The sequence below is a fragment of the Gasterosteus aculeatus genome, chromosome 7 (genome assembly GCF_964276395.1).
Source record: "Gasterosteus aculeatus chromosome 7, fGasAcu3.hap1.1, whole genome shotgun sequence".
In the NCBI taxonomy this organism is placed as follows: domain Eukaryota; kingdom Metazoa; phylum Chordata; class Actinopteri; order Perciformes; family Gasterosteidae; genus Gasterosteus; species Gasterosteus aculeatus.
In genome coordinates, this window is record NC_135694.1 from 26,446,982 (window position 1) to 26,461,308 (window position 14,327).

The following is a 14,327-nucleotide window of genomic DNA, read 5'->3' on the forward strand; positions in this document are numbered from 1 at the left end:
GTGTGTGTCCAGCTCAATCAGCTGAGTCCCTTTGACAAAAACCACAGTTTGATGCTTTCGGTCCGGTGGAGCTCTTTGTCAGTGGAAGATAAAAGCGTGAACGTTGCTTTGTATCCGCTTTCTGACTTTTTTATTATACGTTTTTAACTAAAGACAAACAACTATTTGTAGAGAAAAAGTAGATACATTTCTACCCTGCAGGGAATAAAATTGTTTTTTTTAATCCAAAGATTTCCTTAGTGCATGTTTGGGAACACGGGAGAAGTTTAAACTTATGTTACGGCATTCCTTTGTATTATTACAAGATTTCTCAAATTGTATGTCTAAATAGGCAAATGAGGCCATTTCCTATTAAAAACACAGATACATTTTCACAAACGTGTGAAATGTGAACATTGGACCACACCAGGTCGGTTTGTATCATTCCGTATAAAAGAAAATACTGTAAACAGCCAAGTAAGACAAAGCAGTTTCACCGTGTTTTAGGAATATAACGCTCTATAAATCAGGCTGTGCATATGAGCAATCCCCTTTGCTAAGATTGTCATAATATTGAGAAATCAAATATCTAACGTAGAAACCAAGTTAAGAAAACAAAAAAAGGGCCAAAATCCCCAAATTGAACAGTGCATGGAAAACAATGTTTTTGGCTCTGTGTCCTTAACTCAACGATGACGAAACATTACGACAAAGCACCTGCATGTAGGAAATGTTCTCACAGCCTCGAAAGAAATGCACATCAAAGGGGATCAAAGTCATTGTATTCTAGTTTTTATGAAGTCATCTTCTTTAAAAGGTTTGCACTTATTTATGACCTCAATGATAAAGTGCTTAATAATGGGAAAGGCCGATTCCTGGGGGCCAACAGAAAAAGTGTGCGTGCTTCATTGTGAGTATTATAGATGCACATGTTACTGTATGGATACGTCTGTGTTTCCTTTGAAGATATCATGCCGGCCTTGACACTGGACCACAATACAAATGTATGAATGATCCATAATGTTGCTTTGGTGTAATGTGTGCACCCTGACTTTAGGCCGAAAAGCAGTTGAGGTGCACGTCGAGTAAATTAGTCCCAACAAGCGGGACATAATCAATGAGTTTTACACAAATTTAATCATTTTGGGCAATAAATGTGCATCGACTCTTGGAGAATTATTGCTTGATGGATTGGCCACAGTGTACCAACAAGACAATCTCTTTTCTATCCATTATTGACATAGTTGCACATGATCATTAACCGTCTGTGGGTGTGAGGTTATTCACAAAGGCTGATTGATGCCATGTTCAATGGTTGCTCTGCTTTGAAGTCCAAAACATCACCGAGCGGCTCACCGCTGTGAACGGGAGGACCAGCAGATAACAGGTCTCTGTTTTTAGAAAGCCAACAAAGGGAGTCGACTCTTTTCACAGCGGGCCGCGCTCTCTTTGTCGTCCGTTCCTCTTCACTTCACTTTAAAACTCAGCTGTTGTCACATTCTGGAGCCTCTCCTTAGCGTGTCACGCATAACTGTGATTCAGTCCGATCACTGTGCCGCTCCGCTGCCCGTCCGCTGCCTGCTCAGGAGAGTCGAGAAAGTGTCAATGCAGGAGGTAGTTTATCAGGTTGGAGGCGCAGGAGGGAGCAGATTTTCCAAATCTTGTTACGTAATTCCTTGTTTGGCTTTAAGACTCTTTGTGTGACGCGTCAGAAGCGTTTCTCTGACTTTGACTTGGTTTTGATTTAAAGAAAAGGAAGATTCCCTGTCACAAATGTTGAGTATCCTTTACCATGTTTCCCATGTGAAACAGTTGATAACTTAAATATATCACTGATGTTTTGCCTGAATAACCCAATAAAACATTACACTGTACACATCATACTTCATCACGGTGCTAACATGCGTTCCGTACATTTTTAACCAATCAGAAGCATAGTACGCACACCGTACACATGTTACTTATTCCTGCCGAATGGTAAACGTTCCTTCTGGCACTTTAAAGACGAATAAATAAAAGATCTAAAGTGCTGTTATGATTCATGTTAATAAAAATCTTAATGACCTCACCCTGCTTTTATGCCGCATTCCTGGGAAATGAAGAGCCAGAACAGATTTCAATTCTGAAATGTAACAACCTGATGCATTGTGATCTAGCAGCTTCTCTTCCCTGTTAGCAGTGACTCTTTGGATTGAATGTACTGAATCTATCCACAGATTCTCAACCCCTGTAGCTCACCTCATGAAGGTCAGGTCAGCCGCAGTTTCCAGTGCAACAGGCACACAACGAAAAACGGGCTGGAAGTCAACTACTTGTAGTTTCTCAATGTTACAAGTTACTGTTTTGTCGGCCTGGAGGCCATTTCCTGCCGTGTAGTAAACAGAGACAATGCATGCATCTGTCCTTCGACCTAATTTGTTTTTTGCATCTGAATAAGGTGTTTGTGCGTCAGAGCGAGCAGCAAAGGATAGAAAGAGCAGTGTGCTGCCCGTCGACATGACGAGACGGAATGAGGTGGGCTGCAGGACGAGCATGAGTGCTTCACAGCTGGTGTCTGGGGGGGGGGGGGGGGGGGGACACGAGGGAGGGGCGGAGGGGAAGGGAGGGTCCTGTGGCGATAGCGGGCAGAGGGGTGGGGGGGGGGGGGTGGCAGCCATGACGACTGATGGAGGAGGAAGTAAACAGATGTCCGCAAGCTGGCAGGCTGGCCTGGAGGGGTCCAACCACCGAGAGACAGGTGGACGTCCAGCGACACAGTGGGACCACAGAGAGAAGCCAAGCAGAGCGCGGACAACTTGATTTGATAGCTGACACGTAGACTATTGTGTTTGTACTAGAAGTTGTTTTTGAAATGGTATCTTTAAATATGTAAATGAGGCATTGCACATGTGCACAATTCCAGAACAGAAATCTGAGCTTTGGTTGCATGTTCAAAGTTCTTATTAGATTTGGTTGACATAATCGAGTGAAAGGTTTTGCTCTACTGTCAACATCCATTAAAAAAAAAGCACAAAACTCATATGAGACAAATGAAACCCACAACTGTAATTCTGCATCTTAGTTAGAGCTGTAGGTCTCTGCAGAATGCCTTTGTTCTCTGTTGTTCTGACATACAATGTGACCCCATCTCTTGTTGTCCACAATATCAAAGTATTGAGATGGTCTCACTTCAAAAATGTAATCAATAATGCAAAAGCAGCTTTTTAATTGTATTCACAACCCTAAATAAAGGATGATGTCTGTGATGAGGATGATGACGACGCCATGAGGAAGCTGCCCTCCTTGTGACCCGCCTCAGCATTTTGCAGACCCACAGCAGCCGCAGTATTCTCGGGGAAGGACCGGAAACTGGAAAGCTATCCTTTTAAATCCCCTGGCAAGCAGCTAAATCACAGCGCAGGAAATGGAGGAGACCCACTGTCGCCTCCTTTAACCCTATCAGTCAACATGACCTTGAGCAAGGCACTTCAAACACAGCTGCTCTGAGACGCACTGCAGTGCTGGACAAACTTAAAATACTGACCGAAGGGGCAAAATTGTAATTGTCGTGACAAAAGTATTGAACTGGTTGAGGGTTTGCAGGTGACTCTTGAGCAAACTCCGTGTGCTCTGGTTACTGAGACGATCAGCAGACACTGATTCATTAGTGATGAGGCATCAGGTTGGACAAGGACAGACAGTGATGAGCTTAACAAGCAGTCCAAAGAAAAGCAATGCTTATTATTTTTTATATTTATATTTATATATATTTTCTTTTGTGACACACCGGTCATCTGCACACAAAATGTTTCCTTGGATTATTTCTGGTATAAAGACAAGATTCATTTGTCATTTTTTGGGAAATACATCTTTGTTTTCTTTTGTTTTTTACATAATCTTTTTTATGTATATTTTATTTGTGACATTGACATTATTGCAGAAAATGAGATAAGTGGCAAGCACAAGTTTGTGCCTTCGCTTATTTAATTTCCTTATTGTTTTGATTCGATATTATTGTTTTGATTTACTTTCTCGTAGTCTTTTATTGAGCCACAACAGGGGAATAAATAGTCCAATAATTGGTCACTTTAAATACAAATTAACGGTTGTATAAAACTTGCACTTATAAGTGAAGCCATGAGGTCCGTCTGACAAAGTTAGAATTTTTCCCAAATAAACTTTTGACATTGGATGCGTCTCTTCGCCCGGTGTGATCACTGCATGACTCGATGTTCTTGTAACGGTAAAGAGGGAACGACGGACCTGTTACATTGAACGGCTCCATTAAACGGGGCCTCGTCGGTTACCATGGCAGCTTACTCACCGCCAGAAAAGCCTCGAGAGGCTTATTCCGAGCCTAATCATCTGCAGCGACTCCGGGAAGACCGCGATGAGCAATAGAGGATGACGTCACCCGATGAGTAGTGCGAAAAGAAGCCATGAAGGATGCTAAATCGGAGGTGTTGGCTTTTGTGTACTTTCGTCTGCCGTGTCCTTCTCCTTACCTCTTTGGGACTTTCTTTTCCTCTTTATCAAAGAGGAAAAGCGAGTCTCAGTGTTGGCACGTTGGAGTCTGAGGAACATCACCTGAATGTCAAAAAGACAGATGAAACATCTGGAGGCTCAGTGGATAATTCAGAATTGGGGAGAGCAGATAAAAAGAAAGGTAAAACGTTACCCGGATTCCCTTTTTATGTTCTTTCGGATCACCATGTGGGGAGTCACCATTGTGTCTGTCTGCTCGGCAGATTTTCTAATGAGGGGCTTTTGGAGGGGGATGACAGAGCGCTGTGACTGTTCCGACGTGGAGGAGAGGTATTTAGAGTAAATGAGCAACGCTCTGTCCGTTGATACGCCTAATACCAGAGCCTCAGATGGCCTGCTGGCAGCTCGGCAGCACCACGAGGACTGAGAGGGGCGGCATTAGTCTGAAACTCTCATCATGTCAGACACACTGAAAACCTCTAATCTGCCAGAAGGGTAGAATTAAAAAAAAAAAAACGGGCAAGAAGGCAGCAGTGGTGCGGTTGAAAGGACTCGCATTGGCTTCGCTTGTGCTTTACACTTGCTAACTTTATTTGGAGAGCAAATGCTTAGAAGAAAATAGCTTTGAGTGTTCATATAACTGAATTAACTTCTTATTGCCAGACAAATCTACAGAAACGTAAACTTTCAACAGAACAATGATCTGAACAAGCAAAAAGGGTAAATAAGCTAAACATAAAAATGATAACCAAGTAACCATGTAATACACATTGTCAATTCTTAATAAGGAAGGAAACAGATGTATATTTAGCAAAAAATAGCAGACGTACAGTAAGCTGGTTGCTCCTCGTTAGCGTGTAAACATCATGAGGCAGACGCATGGCAGCTGGTCAATAAATCACTCAACCAAAAATGTGTGAAGACATCTTAGAAAAGATGCTGCTTGTCTCTTCTTGTGCTGATAAATGCTCCCTTAATCTTGAGAAACGTTACTGGATTTGGGTAAAGAAGTTCCATCATTGTGGAGGAGAGGATTAGTAACGGGCTGCAACTACATTAAAACCCAGTAGATAAGCTCACCATGTCTTTTATATGAAGATATATATGATATGTTTTCGCCCTTATAGGTAATTATAGCTATACGATTCGGATTGTCTGACTCTGATTTTTCTGAACTTTGCTTGTGTTATGAATAACATTATGAATCAAAGCCATTTCATTTTGGGGCTGTAGGTGTTTATGAATTCTGTTTGTGAGAGATATCAAACTCATCATAATACGCCTGAGCTCGGATCAAAGGGTTGTTTGTCAAAAGAAAAGAAAAATATCAGTGGGCTCAGCCCACACACTGCCTGTGCAATGAAGCAGAAACAGGGTAAAAAAAACAACAAGAAAAATCCAGCAAGATGGCAGACGGCTCTATTCTTATTGTGTTACTGCAATTTTCAGCGAGTTGGGGATTATTCATGTCTTTTGTGGTCAATATAAATATATATAATATAACTGCTGCAGCTGCTACTGCGCATAAAATGCCATGTGCTACTAGTAATCCTACAAGGTGTGGCGCATTAGTGGTGAGGAGTAGAAACAGCAGTAATAATGTGCGTTTTAACGTCAAGAATGTCGCACGCCTGCCACCTGCTGGACCATTAGCACAGAACAACATTGACTCTTTACTCATATGAATGCATGTTTCCCCCGGTTATTGCAATATGTGCCCCCAGAAAATGGGTATAAAATATCATGCAACCAAAATTGTTGGGGAAAAAACACTGATTTATTTGATAAAGATTCATATTCACCTATCAGTTCAGAGAATGACGTATATGGTATTTAAGGGCCAGTACATATTTGATATAATATTGAAAGCTCACATTAGCTTAGTTCTCTGTGGAGAAAGAATACTTCGTACTAGCTGGTGTTAGAAAAACTAAACTATGCCTTTATTATTATTGTCTAAAAAAAGGGAATGTCCTTATTCTTAATTATTCTATATTCTTGCTGGAGCGGCGCTTTTGTTTACTTATATCTTTCCTCTCTGCTTTTAAATCCTTCCACATTCTAACAAACCTGCGTGTTTGTGTGGACAGCTTTGTGAAATTCAAACACTTTCTTGTAACAGCCTCAATCATCCTGAACAGATGCGCTTGCCTCCAAAAGGTGAGAAAGAGACTAGTTTCCTTAACGTGGCCTTCAAAATAAAAGCACAGATATTGCGGCGTGGTACAGCAGGACTGCTATTCAGGAATCAGGAAACATTTATTGCCAAAATATGTCAAACATACAAGGAATTTGTCTTGGCGATTGGTGCGTGACAGTAGACAGTGTAGCAATAGACAACAAGACAGCAGTGCACAAGTAATACAATAAAATAAAATGAAATGCTAATGCAATGGGTTAGTAGAATAATTCTCTACTGATTCAGTAACTGTTCCTAAAATGTCACATAAGTTATATACATTTTGAAGCCAAAATATTTTGCGATGAATTTTTCAGTATAATTTTGAATGTTTTTTATGTTTTGGGAGGTCAGATAAAATCAATAAAATAACACAGAATAAAAGACAAATAGCATAACAGCAGCAATAATAACGTAACATTCAATCAAATCGTTTGTTCCAACACTGGCACCTAAAAACAGAAAAAGAAAATACATCTTCACGTGCCACGACAACTATTTTGAAAACCCAATCCAACCGGAAGTCTCCCTTAAACTTTTCCCAGCTCGTTCGTGCGCACCCAGATGAGCGCGGGAGCCATGGTGGGTTGACGACCAGCGGCCAGCGACCTTGTTCCCAGTTTAAGTGAGCGACCCCACCGCCGGCGGTGCGCCCCCACCCCCCCACCACCACCATCATCCCCTCCATCCCCGTGTCCCGCGCGAGAAAAGGATGTCTGTGAACGAGGTGTACGTGTTCCGGCCCTTCAAGCTGATCGCCCTGCTGTGCGTCTTCCTGGCGCTGGGTCTGGACGTGGTGGCCCTGCTGAGCCCCGCCTGGGTCACCGCGGAGCGCTTCTCCCTGTCCCTGTGGGAGTCCTGCTCCCAGTCCGAGGCTGCGTGGAGCTGCTTCTCCACCCTCTCATCTGGTAAGGAGTCCGCACCCTTATTCTTTTGTTTGGGGGGGTTGTATTTTGTCCTTGGAGTTGGGATGTTGTGACTGTTCTTTTTGTTGGGTTCTGTGATTTGCATAGTAACTTGGTGTCAGTGGGCTTTTTATTTTATCTAGGTCTGTTACTGGCGCACGAAGACTGCGCATCCGATGCCTGACACAAAAACACACACACACACACACAAGAGGAATGCAAGTTGAGCTGCAGCCGAGGCAGCGATAGTTTCTCATAGTTGGCTTGTTGTTCCCTCGGAAGCAGCTGATCCTCGTGCTCCTGCTGCTTTTCCTCTCCTCATACCGGAGCTGTGACGTGGTGCCAAACGCAAAGTGATGCTCGGCTCCAGCCGCGAGGTTTCATTGGTGCTTTAGTGCTAATTCATTTCTAAGTTAATTCAATTTCTGTTTCCTCGTTAGAAATAACAGAAAACTAATCACATCATCTTTAAGGCAAACAAAGGGTCATTACCCACCATTTGAAGGGGCTTTGAAGAGACACATTCAGCATCTTCCCCATCATCCACCGACCCGACCCAACCCAACCCGACCCGGGACCCACCGGGTTGCCCTTTGTCAAACACAGAAGCCGCATGACAGAAACCCCCCATCACCACGGAGGGAAACAATCATTAAACTCACTGCTACATTAGGCTGTAAAACATTCAGCCTCTGGGCCATCAGTGGTATGGAAAGACTAAAATGTTTGTCATTGAAGATAAATTCTGATTTTATTCGAAGAGGCCCGACCACCATACGTGCCCAGCGAGGAGGGGGGCCGGCCTCGGGGTGACTGACCGCGCTGTGATGCTGTGGAATGCGTTGGGGTGAATAGGAGGCGGATTGGGGCCTTGAGTGTCCGCAGAGCTCGTTCAAAGCAACAGTGGAGGAGGCGGGTGGAGGTTAAAGGGGCAGTTCACCTAAAAGCAAAGCTTGTGTATTGTGCACACACTCTCGTGCCTGATCTTGACTATATAATGACTGAAATAGTGCGGATAAAAACACTGTTTCTAACGTCCAGCCTCTTAAACCTTGTGATGTGTGTCCACTGTTCCTGAAAAAGAAAGTGTTTTTGTTGTTGACAACCAGAATTCGAACTACTTAATGCGGGGAAAAGTAAATTGTATCAGGAGCTGTGAGAACGAGAGGATTGTTCCTCAGATGTAAATTCTCCTTCTGAGTCGAGCGTCAACCTTCTTGTGACATCAAAGAGGGAACGTGCAAGCGTGAGTGGAAAGACGACGTCTGAATACATTTCCTGGTTACTGATTAGAAGCTCAGTTCAGAAAGGCTTTCAAAATGTGCCGTTTTAACAACAAGTGTTGTGTAGGTCCTTCCGAGGATTAATAATTTGACGAGGAGGAAGTGATGGGTTTAACTTTTCCACCGGGGAGGGACCGGACGTCGTTCGGGAGCAAAAAAATATGTGGTGTTGAGAAGCCGCCGTGGCCGACGGCATCTGGAAAAAGAACCTCCAAGGAGACGTCACAGTATCTGACGCCGCTGGTGAAGTACATTTTCAGAATTAAAGCAGCAAAGAATGCCGCACAACAAAACATCAATTCAAACAAAACCAAAGCCGTAAAGGTTTAATACAAGTAAATGGCAAAAAAAAACTGTAAAATACAGTAAAATCCGATTGAAAATCTGCTACAAATTACTGTGTGGGAATCAGTTGAACTTGCATGTGAAGATGTACTTTTGGACTTCTTTCCTTTATTATTGACCGCACTCCAAAGGAAGCAGCTGTGCTTTCAATATCTTCCTCTGCACGCCATCAGCTGTTCTTGTGTGTCGCTCATCACGTTTCCATCCCACGGGCCCTCTCCCCCTCCAACCCCCCCCTCTCCCCGCTCTCGCTTCGTGTTTGTCAACACAGCGGCGAGTCGAGCTTCCGTTTGCCTCTTTCTAACCGGCTAGTGTCTCGTTCCCGCAGACTGGCAGATCGCCACCCTGGTGCTGCTGGGGGCCGGCGCCGCGGCGACCCTCTTGGCCTTCCTGGTGGCCCTGATTTCCCTCTGCAGGGGGACGCAGAGGCGCCACTACCGCACCGTGGCCGTGTTGCTCTTCACCGCAGGTACGTCTTTGTCTCCCTTTCTGTTACTCTGCTTCCAAAAGTTGTAAAAAAAAAAAAAAACATTCGCATGTGTCCAGCCCCGGTGTGGACGCTTATCCGATGTGCATGATGCGCACATGCAAAGGGAAAACCGGGCGGGCATAGGCATATAACAACAGTTTCCATAGAGGTTTCTTGGCGTTGAGCAGAGGGCTGCAGGAAAGGAAAGCAGCAGCTGAAGGAGGTCTGTTGGTTGAGCTCATTCTTTCTGCGGTGTGGAGTCTGGGAAGCTGCCCGGATCATGAGCCGAAAAAGGGGAGGGGGGCAGCCACAGAATTTGCAGATTTACCAAAGAAGTGAAGTCACTGAGGGTTAAAAAAAAAAAAAAAAAAAAAAAAAGGAGCCACCACAGACTGCACATCTCCTCCGTGCACTGTGAGATGGATCTATTTACGGCACATGTAATTAAAACTAAATCAGTCAGTACGCATTGTTCCATACACCGTCCAGGCGCTGCAATAACTGACTCATATCCTGTGCCTACTTTACTTTAACAGCAGTAATGAAACGCTTGAAACTGCACAGTTCCAGATATGAGAAGAAAAAAATTAGATTACAAAAGAAATGGACGCACTGTCATGCATCATGAATAACGTCCTTCCAGCTGCATTTTTACTTCATGCCTGTGGACCAAACGGACAGATTTAACATTTCGGAGATGCCACACTTATTTGCATTCTTGGTGTGAGGCCACGAGGAGATATTTCATGTCCTTTGGAAAGGAAGCCACATCCAGCAGCTGGATAACTTGGCTCATCATAAGGACTAGAGGCTGCTGGTTTTCTGTCGATGTAATTCAACTGTAACTTGTTTATTGGTGAGCTTTGGAGATGCTAAATGTGAAGTCCGTTACATTCGGACGGAGCCAAGCTAGCTGTGTCCCACATTATACCCATGTCTTTAAGCTAAGCTAAGCTAATCTTCTTAGCGTTTGTGTTTTTTCCCACCTAATTGTTTTAAAAATCCACATAAGATCCCGCGGTTTATCTTCCGATCTAGTATTTTCCATCTGATTTGGCCCATTTGAAAGGTTAACAGCGCTGCCCCGTCTTAGTTTGATTAGCAGACTAATTAGTCATTTTGCTCTTGTATAAGATTTCTTTCTTCAGCCTCAGAACGATAATACAAAGTTTCTCAAGCGCTCTACAAAAACATTTGAGGGGGAATACAATGGCTTCTTTTCTAGTCCTCCATCAGCCACAAAGGACCAGTGTGCGCACAACGGCTGTTAGCCTTCGACTGTCCGCCATTTACTGAGCGGCGTGGGAAGCGGCTGTTTTCCTTTCCTGTGTGTAATCGCTTTTAACGAGTCTTTTGAGAGCGAGCTCTCCCCACAGGCCCGAGGGCCGGCAGAGCAGCGGCCACGGAGCGCCGTGGCTGCGTGGCGTTTATTTTTGCGTCCAGAAATGTGACCCCCAGCGGGCCGCCAGCTCCGCCTGGGCCTCCCGTCAACACCGCGCCACATTCTTCAGCTCCTGTGCGCCCCTCGGCCCCGCCCTGCAGGAAGGGGAGGCCGAGTTGCGCTTCACACAGAAGTCAGTTTCTCGAGAGCCGCCGCGAGAGCGCTACACACACGCACACGCACACGCACACTCACGCGCGATGCAGCACTTGCACGGGCCCGTCATAATGAGGCGTTTACGACCGGTAGCCCACGGCCCTGTGTGAGTTGGAGGGAAGATGATTCAACGTGATGAAGGAATCAAAGTCATTTTTCCTTTCAGGGATGTCAAGGTCCGGGATTTTTTTTAGGAAATGGTTCCACTCTATGGCAGAGGACAGGAAATGCACATTTACTGATTTTGAGTGCATGTTCTGTTTGAGTGAGTGTTAAGGAGCAGAAAAAGACGAGAAGAGTGAGAAACCTTCAAGTAGGAGGGTCATAGAAAGATTCTTTATTGAGATGTCAGACTGGACGAGAAACAGAAATATTATTATTAATATAATATTATATTTTTTTACAAATGTACTGTCCTGTAGATGACTATTTTATTTTCATCACAGGAATCAAGTGTAACTAATGAGAAGATATATTCCTCAACTCTCTTACACACTGTTTTTTTTATGAAGTTAAATCCTTCTGCTTGGTGTTTCAAACCATTTAATTAGATTTGAATTACAGCATTGAAGGTTTCGTACGTTATGAAATTCCTCGCTCCCTAAAACCTTCAAACCTTTCATTGTTATTTTCAACGAAAATCGGCTCATTTTACGAGATCACCTGAAGCAGAGAAGATAATCGCTTTACAAAACCTTTCTCTGGTTCATTTCTGTGACTGCCGGTTCCCTTTGCAGACACCGAAAACCCGTCTCTCCTTTATCCTTTAGCCTCATTTTAAAACCAGACCGCCCCCTTTCTGCCTTCTCAGAAGCGCGTCCGCCTTCATCGCGTGCGTTTTTGCAGGCGCTACGCCGCCGACGTCCTGTGTTCTACACCTGAGCACTGCATTCTTATGGGCTTAAAGCACGAGGAGAGCGAGAAAGAATTCATTGAATGGTTCAAACGAATGATTCCGCTCGAAGAAAGCACGATCGGAGGCAGAGTTGGACAAAGGACGCGTAGGAGGTGGAAAGAAGAATAAGACGCACGCGATAAATCGTCAGCTAGGGGTGAATCTTTCCTTGTGTTTTTCCGGAGTGATGTCATAACAAAGGTGTGTGTCCGGTAGTGCTGCTTCACGGTGTGTGTGTGTGTGTGTTTGACTCTTCTGCTTCCAGTCGTTCTGCAGTCCTGCGCTCTGGTCCTCTACCCGATCAAGTTTATCGACGGGACCGTCCTGCAGACCTACCACGAGTTCAACTGGGGCTACGGGCTCGGCTGGGGGGCCACCATCTTCATGCTGGGCGGAGGGATCCTCTTCTGCCTGCGCACGGACACCTACGAGGACGCCATGTACTGAGTCCTCTCTCAAACACACACACACACACACACTCAGTCCCACACAGGAGGGGTGCTACTTGTGCTCCCTCCCTCCCCCCCCCCCCCCCTCTCTCTCTCTCTTGCTCCTGCTCTCTTTGTTATTTTTAGACTGGTTGTGAAGGCCCAATTTAGGCCGGGCTGTTACGAACAGGAAGCCCACAGCCCTCGCCGCCCCCCTCCCCCCGTCCCAGCGGGTCCCTCGCCCCGGGCCGCTGTCGGGGGCCGAAGCGCAGAGAGCTTTCTGGAGGCGCACGGGCCGCCCATGCTGGACGTTTCCAGCGCCGGGCAGCCTGGATGTCTATTGTTAGAGAAGCGGGACAGCAGATCCGGAGCACGGACCTGAAATGCAGCGGCTGAACATTTAACGGGATCGGCCGATCCACCGCGTTTTGCATTTTGATTCTTTTGGAGGCCTTTCATGAGGACGAGCTTGTTGTTGGCGTATTTATGGAACACACTTCATACATATTGAGGAAGCTGAACTTGTGTGTTCTAGCTGAAACGTATCTAGTAATGTTTTTTTCTTTCTGATATTAGAATTGTAGGTTCTATATATGCTAGAGATCCTAGAGTGTTTATAGTTTGTCTGCAAACTAAAATAAAAATGTAAATGTGTACAAAGAATTTCTACATGAAGGAGAATCCAGAATAAACGGTTGTCGTTTTGAGTGAATTAAACCAGGGGCAGCATTACGGCTGCCACCTTTTTTTTGTTTTTGTTCTGTGGGACCAAACGCCAATGAGATAGAAATACAAAACACGTTTTATTATTCAGAGTACACATTCCTCAGAGGAAACCACCCCCAGGCTATTTAAAGAGACCCCCCCAGTTGTTAGCTTGCAGCTCGTCGAAGTGTGAAAATACGACACTGGTTGTAACGTAATGAGCAACAGAGCCACAAAGGTTTTATTGCAAACTTTATCTTTCTCAGTTAAGCTTTACAACTTCCCCTGAGACGATATAATGACATCACAGATTTATCTGGGACGTTATCATTATTTGCTTGTGAGATGTGCTCACAATAGATAACCCAAATAACACCTACTATTTATTCTGAGGCATCCTTTTTAGTTTGCAGATCAAAGGTAGCTGCAGGTAGTTTATTCATGGTTTGGTCCTAGTGTGCTAATGGAACGCAAATTTAAAATAAAGAAATAATAACCCGGTGAAGTTTCCCTGTAGACACACTTTACTTTACACCTACAGAGCAGCTGGTTGAATATTCTCTGGAAGGGGAACTACTGCACGTTAACAACATCCCCTGCTGCTGCAGTGTGAAAGCTGGGCGCATCCTTTACGCCTCAATCAGAGACAGGAAGTACACACTTGGCTCCTGTGAATACTTGTATGTGATTGGTTGAGGGTGTGAGCTGCCTGGTCGCTGGTTGTCTTATTATAGCGGTGACCTCTTGGGAATCTTTCGAGTGTGACTCGCAGGTTAAAGGTGACGACGTAACGGATTGGAGGGAGAACTTTGTACGGTATCTTCAACATTAACCTTGATGCTTGTTTAACTTTTGTAACGTTGATTCAGGGCATTTAAAACCTGGATTATACTGTAGAAGAACATTATTTCTCTTGTAAAGGACACACAACACCAATAGTACACCAGGTGATACACATAATGTGCACATGTATTTCCCAGAACTGCTTTTATTTGCAAGTAGGTATGTTGTAGAGTCACTTATTTGTGGTTTGAATATGTGAAACTCTCCGTAGGTCTTCAGCCACACAGTTTCTGCT

At 44.5% G+C, this 14,327-nt stretch overlaps 1 protein-coding gene across 1 annotated transcript; it reads left to right on the plus strand.

The window, feature by feature from the left end:
* Nucleotides 1–4,471: 4,471 nt before the first annotated feature.
* LOC120822628 (transmembrane protein 47) lies at nucleotides 4,472–13,750 on the plus strand. The gene is made up of 4 exons (XM_040182429.2): nucleotides 4,472–4,624; nucleotides 7,168–7,530; nucleotides 9,484–9,624; nucleotides 12,382–13,750. The coding sequence occupies exons 2-4, from the start codon at nucleotides 7,335–7,337 to the stop codon at nucleotides 12,561–12,563; spliced, it is 519 nt and encodes a 172-aa protein (XP_040038363.1). The 5' UTR covers nucleotides 4,472–4,624; nucleotides 7,168–7,334; the 3' UTR covers nucleotides 12,564–13,750.
* Nucleotides 13,751–14,327: the final 577 nt, after the last annotated feature.

Coding starts and splice junctions, on each gene's coding strand:
- LOC120822628 (XM_040182429.2), top strand. CDS start 7,335: ATGTCTGTGAACGAGGTGTACGTGTTCCGGCCCTTCAAGCTGATCGCC. Junction 7,531..9,483: donor CTTCTCCACCCTCTCATCTG/GTAAGGAGTCCG, acceptor TCGTTCCCGCAG/ACTGGCAGATCGCCACCCTG. Junction 9,625..12,381: donor CGTGTTGCTCTTCACCGCAG/GTACGTCTTTGT, acceptor TTCTGCTTCCAG/TCGTTCTGCAGTCCTGCGCT.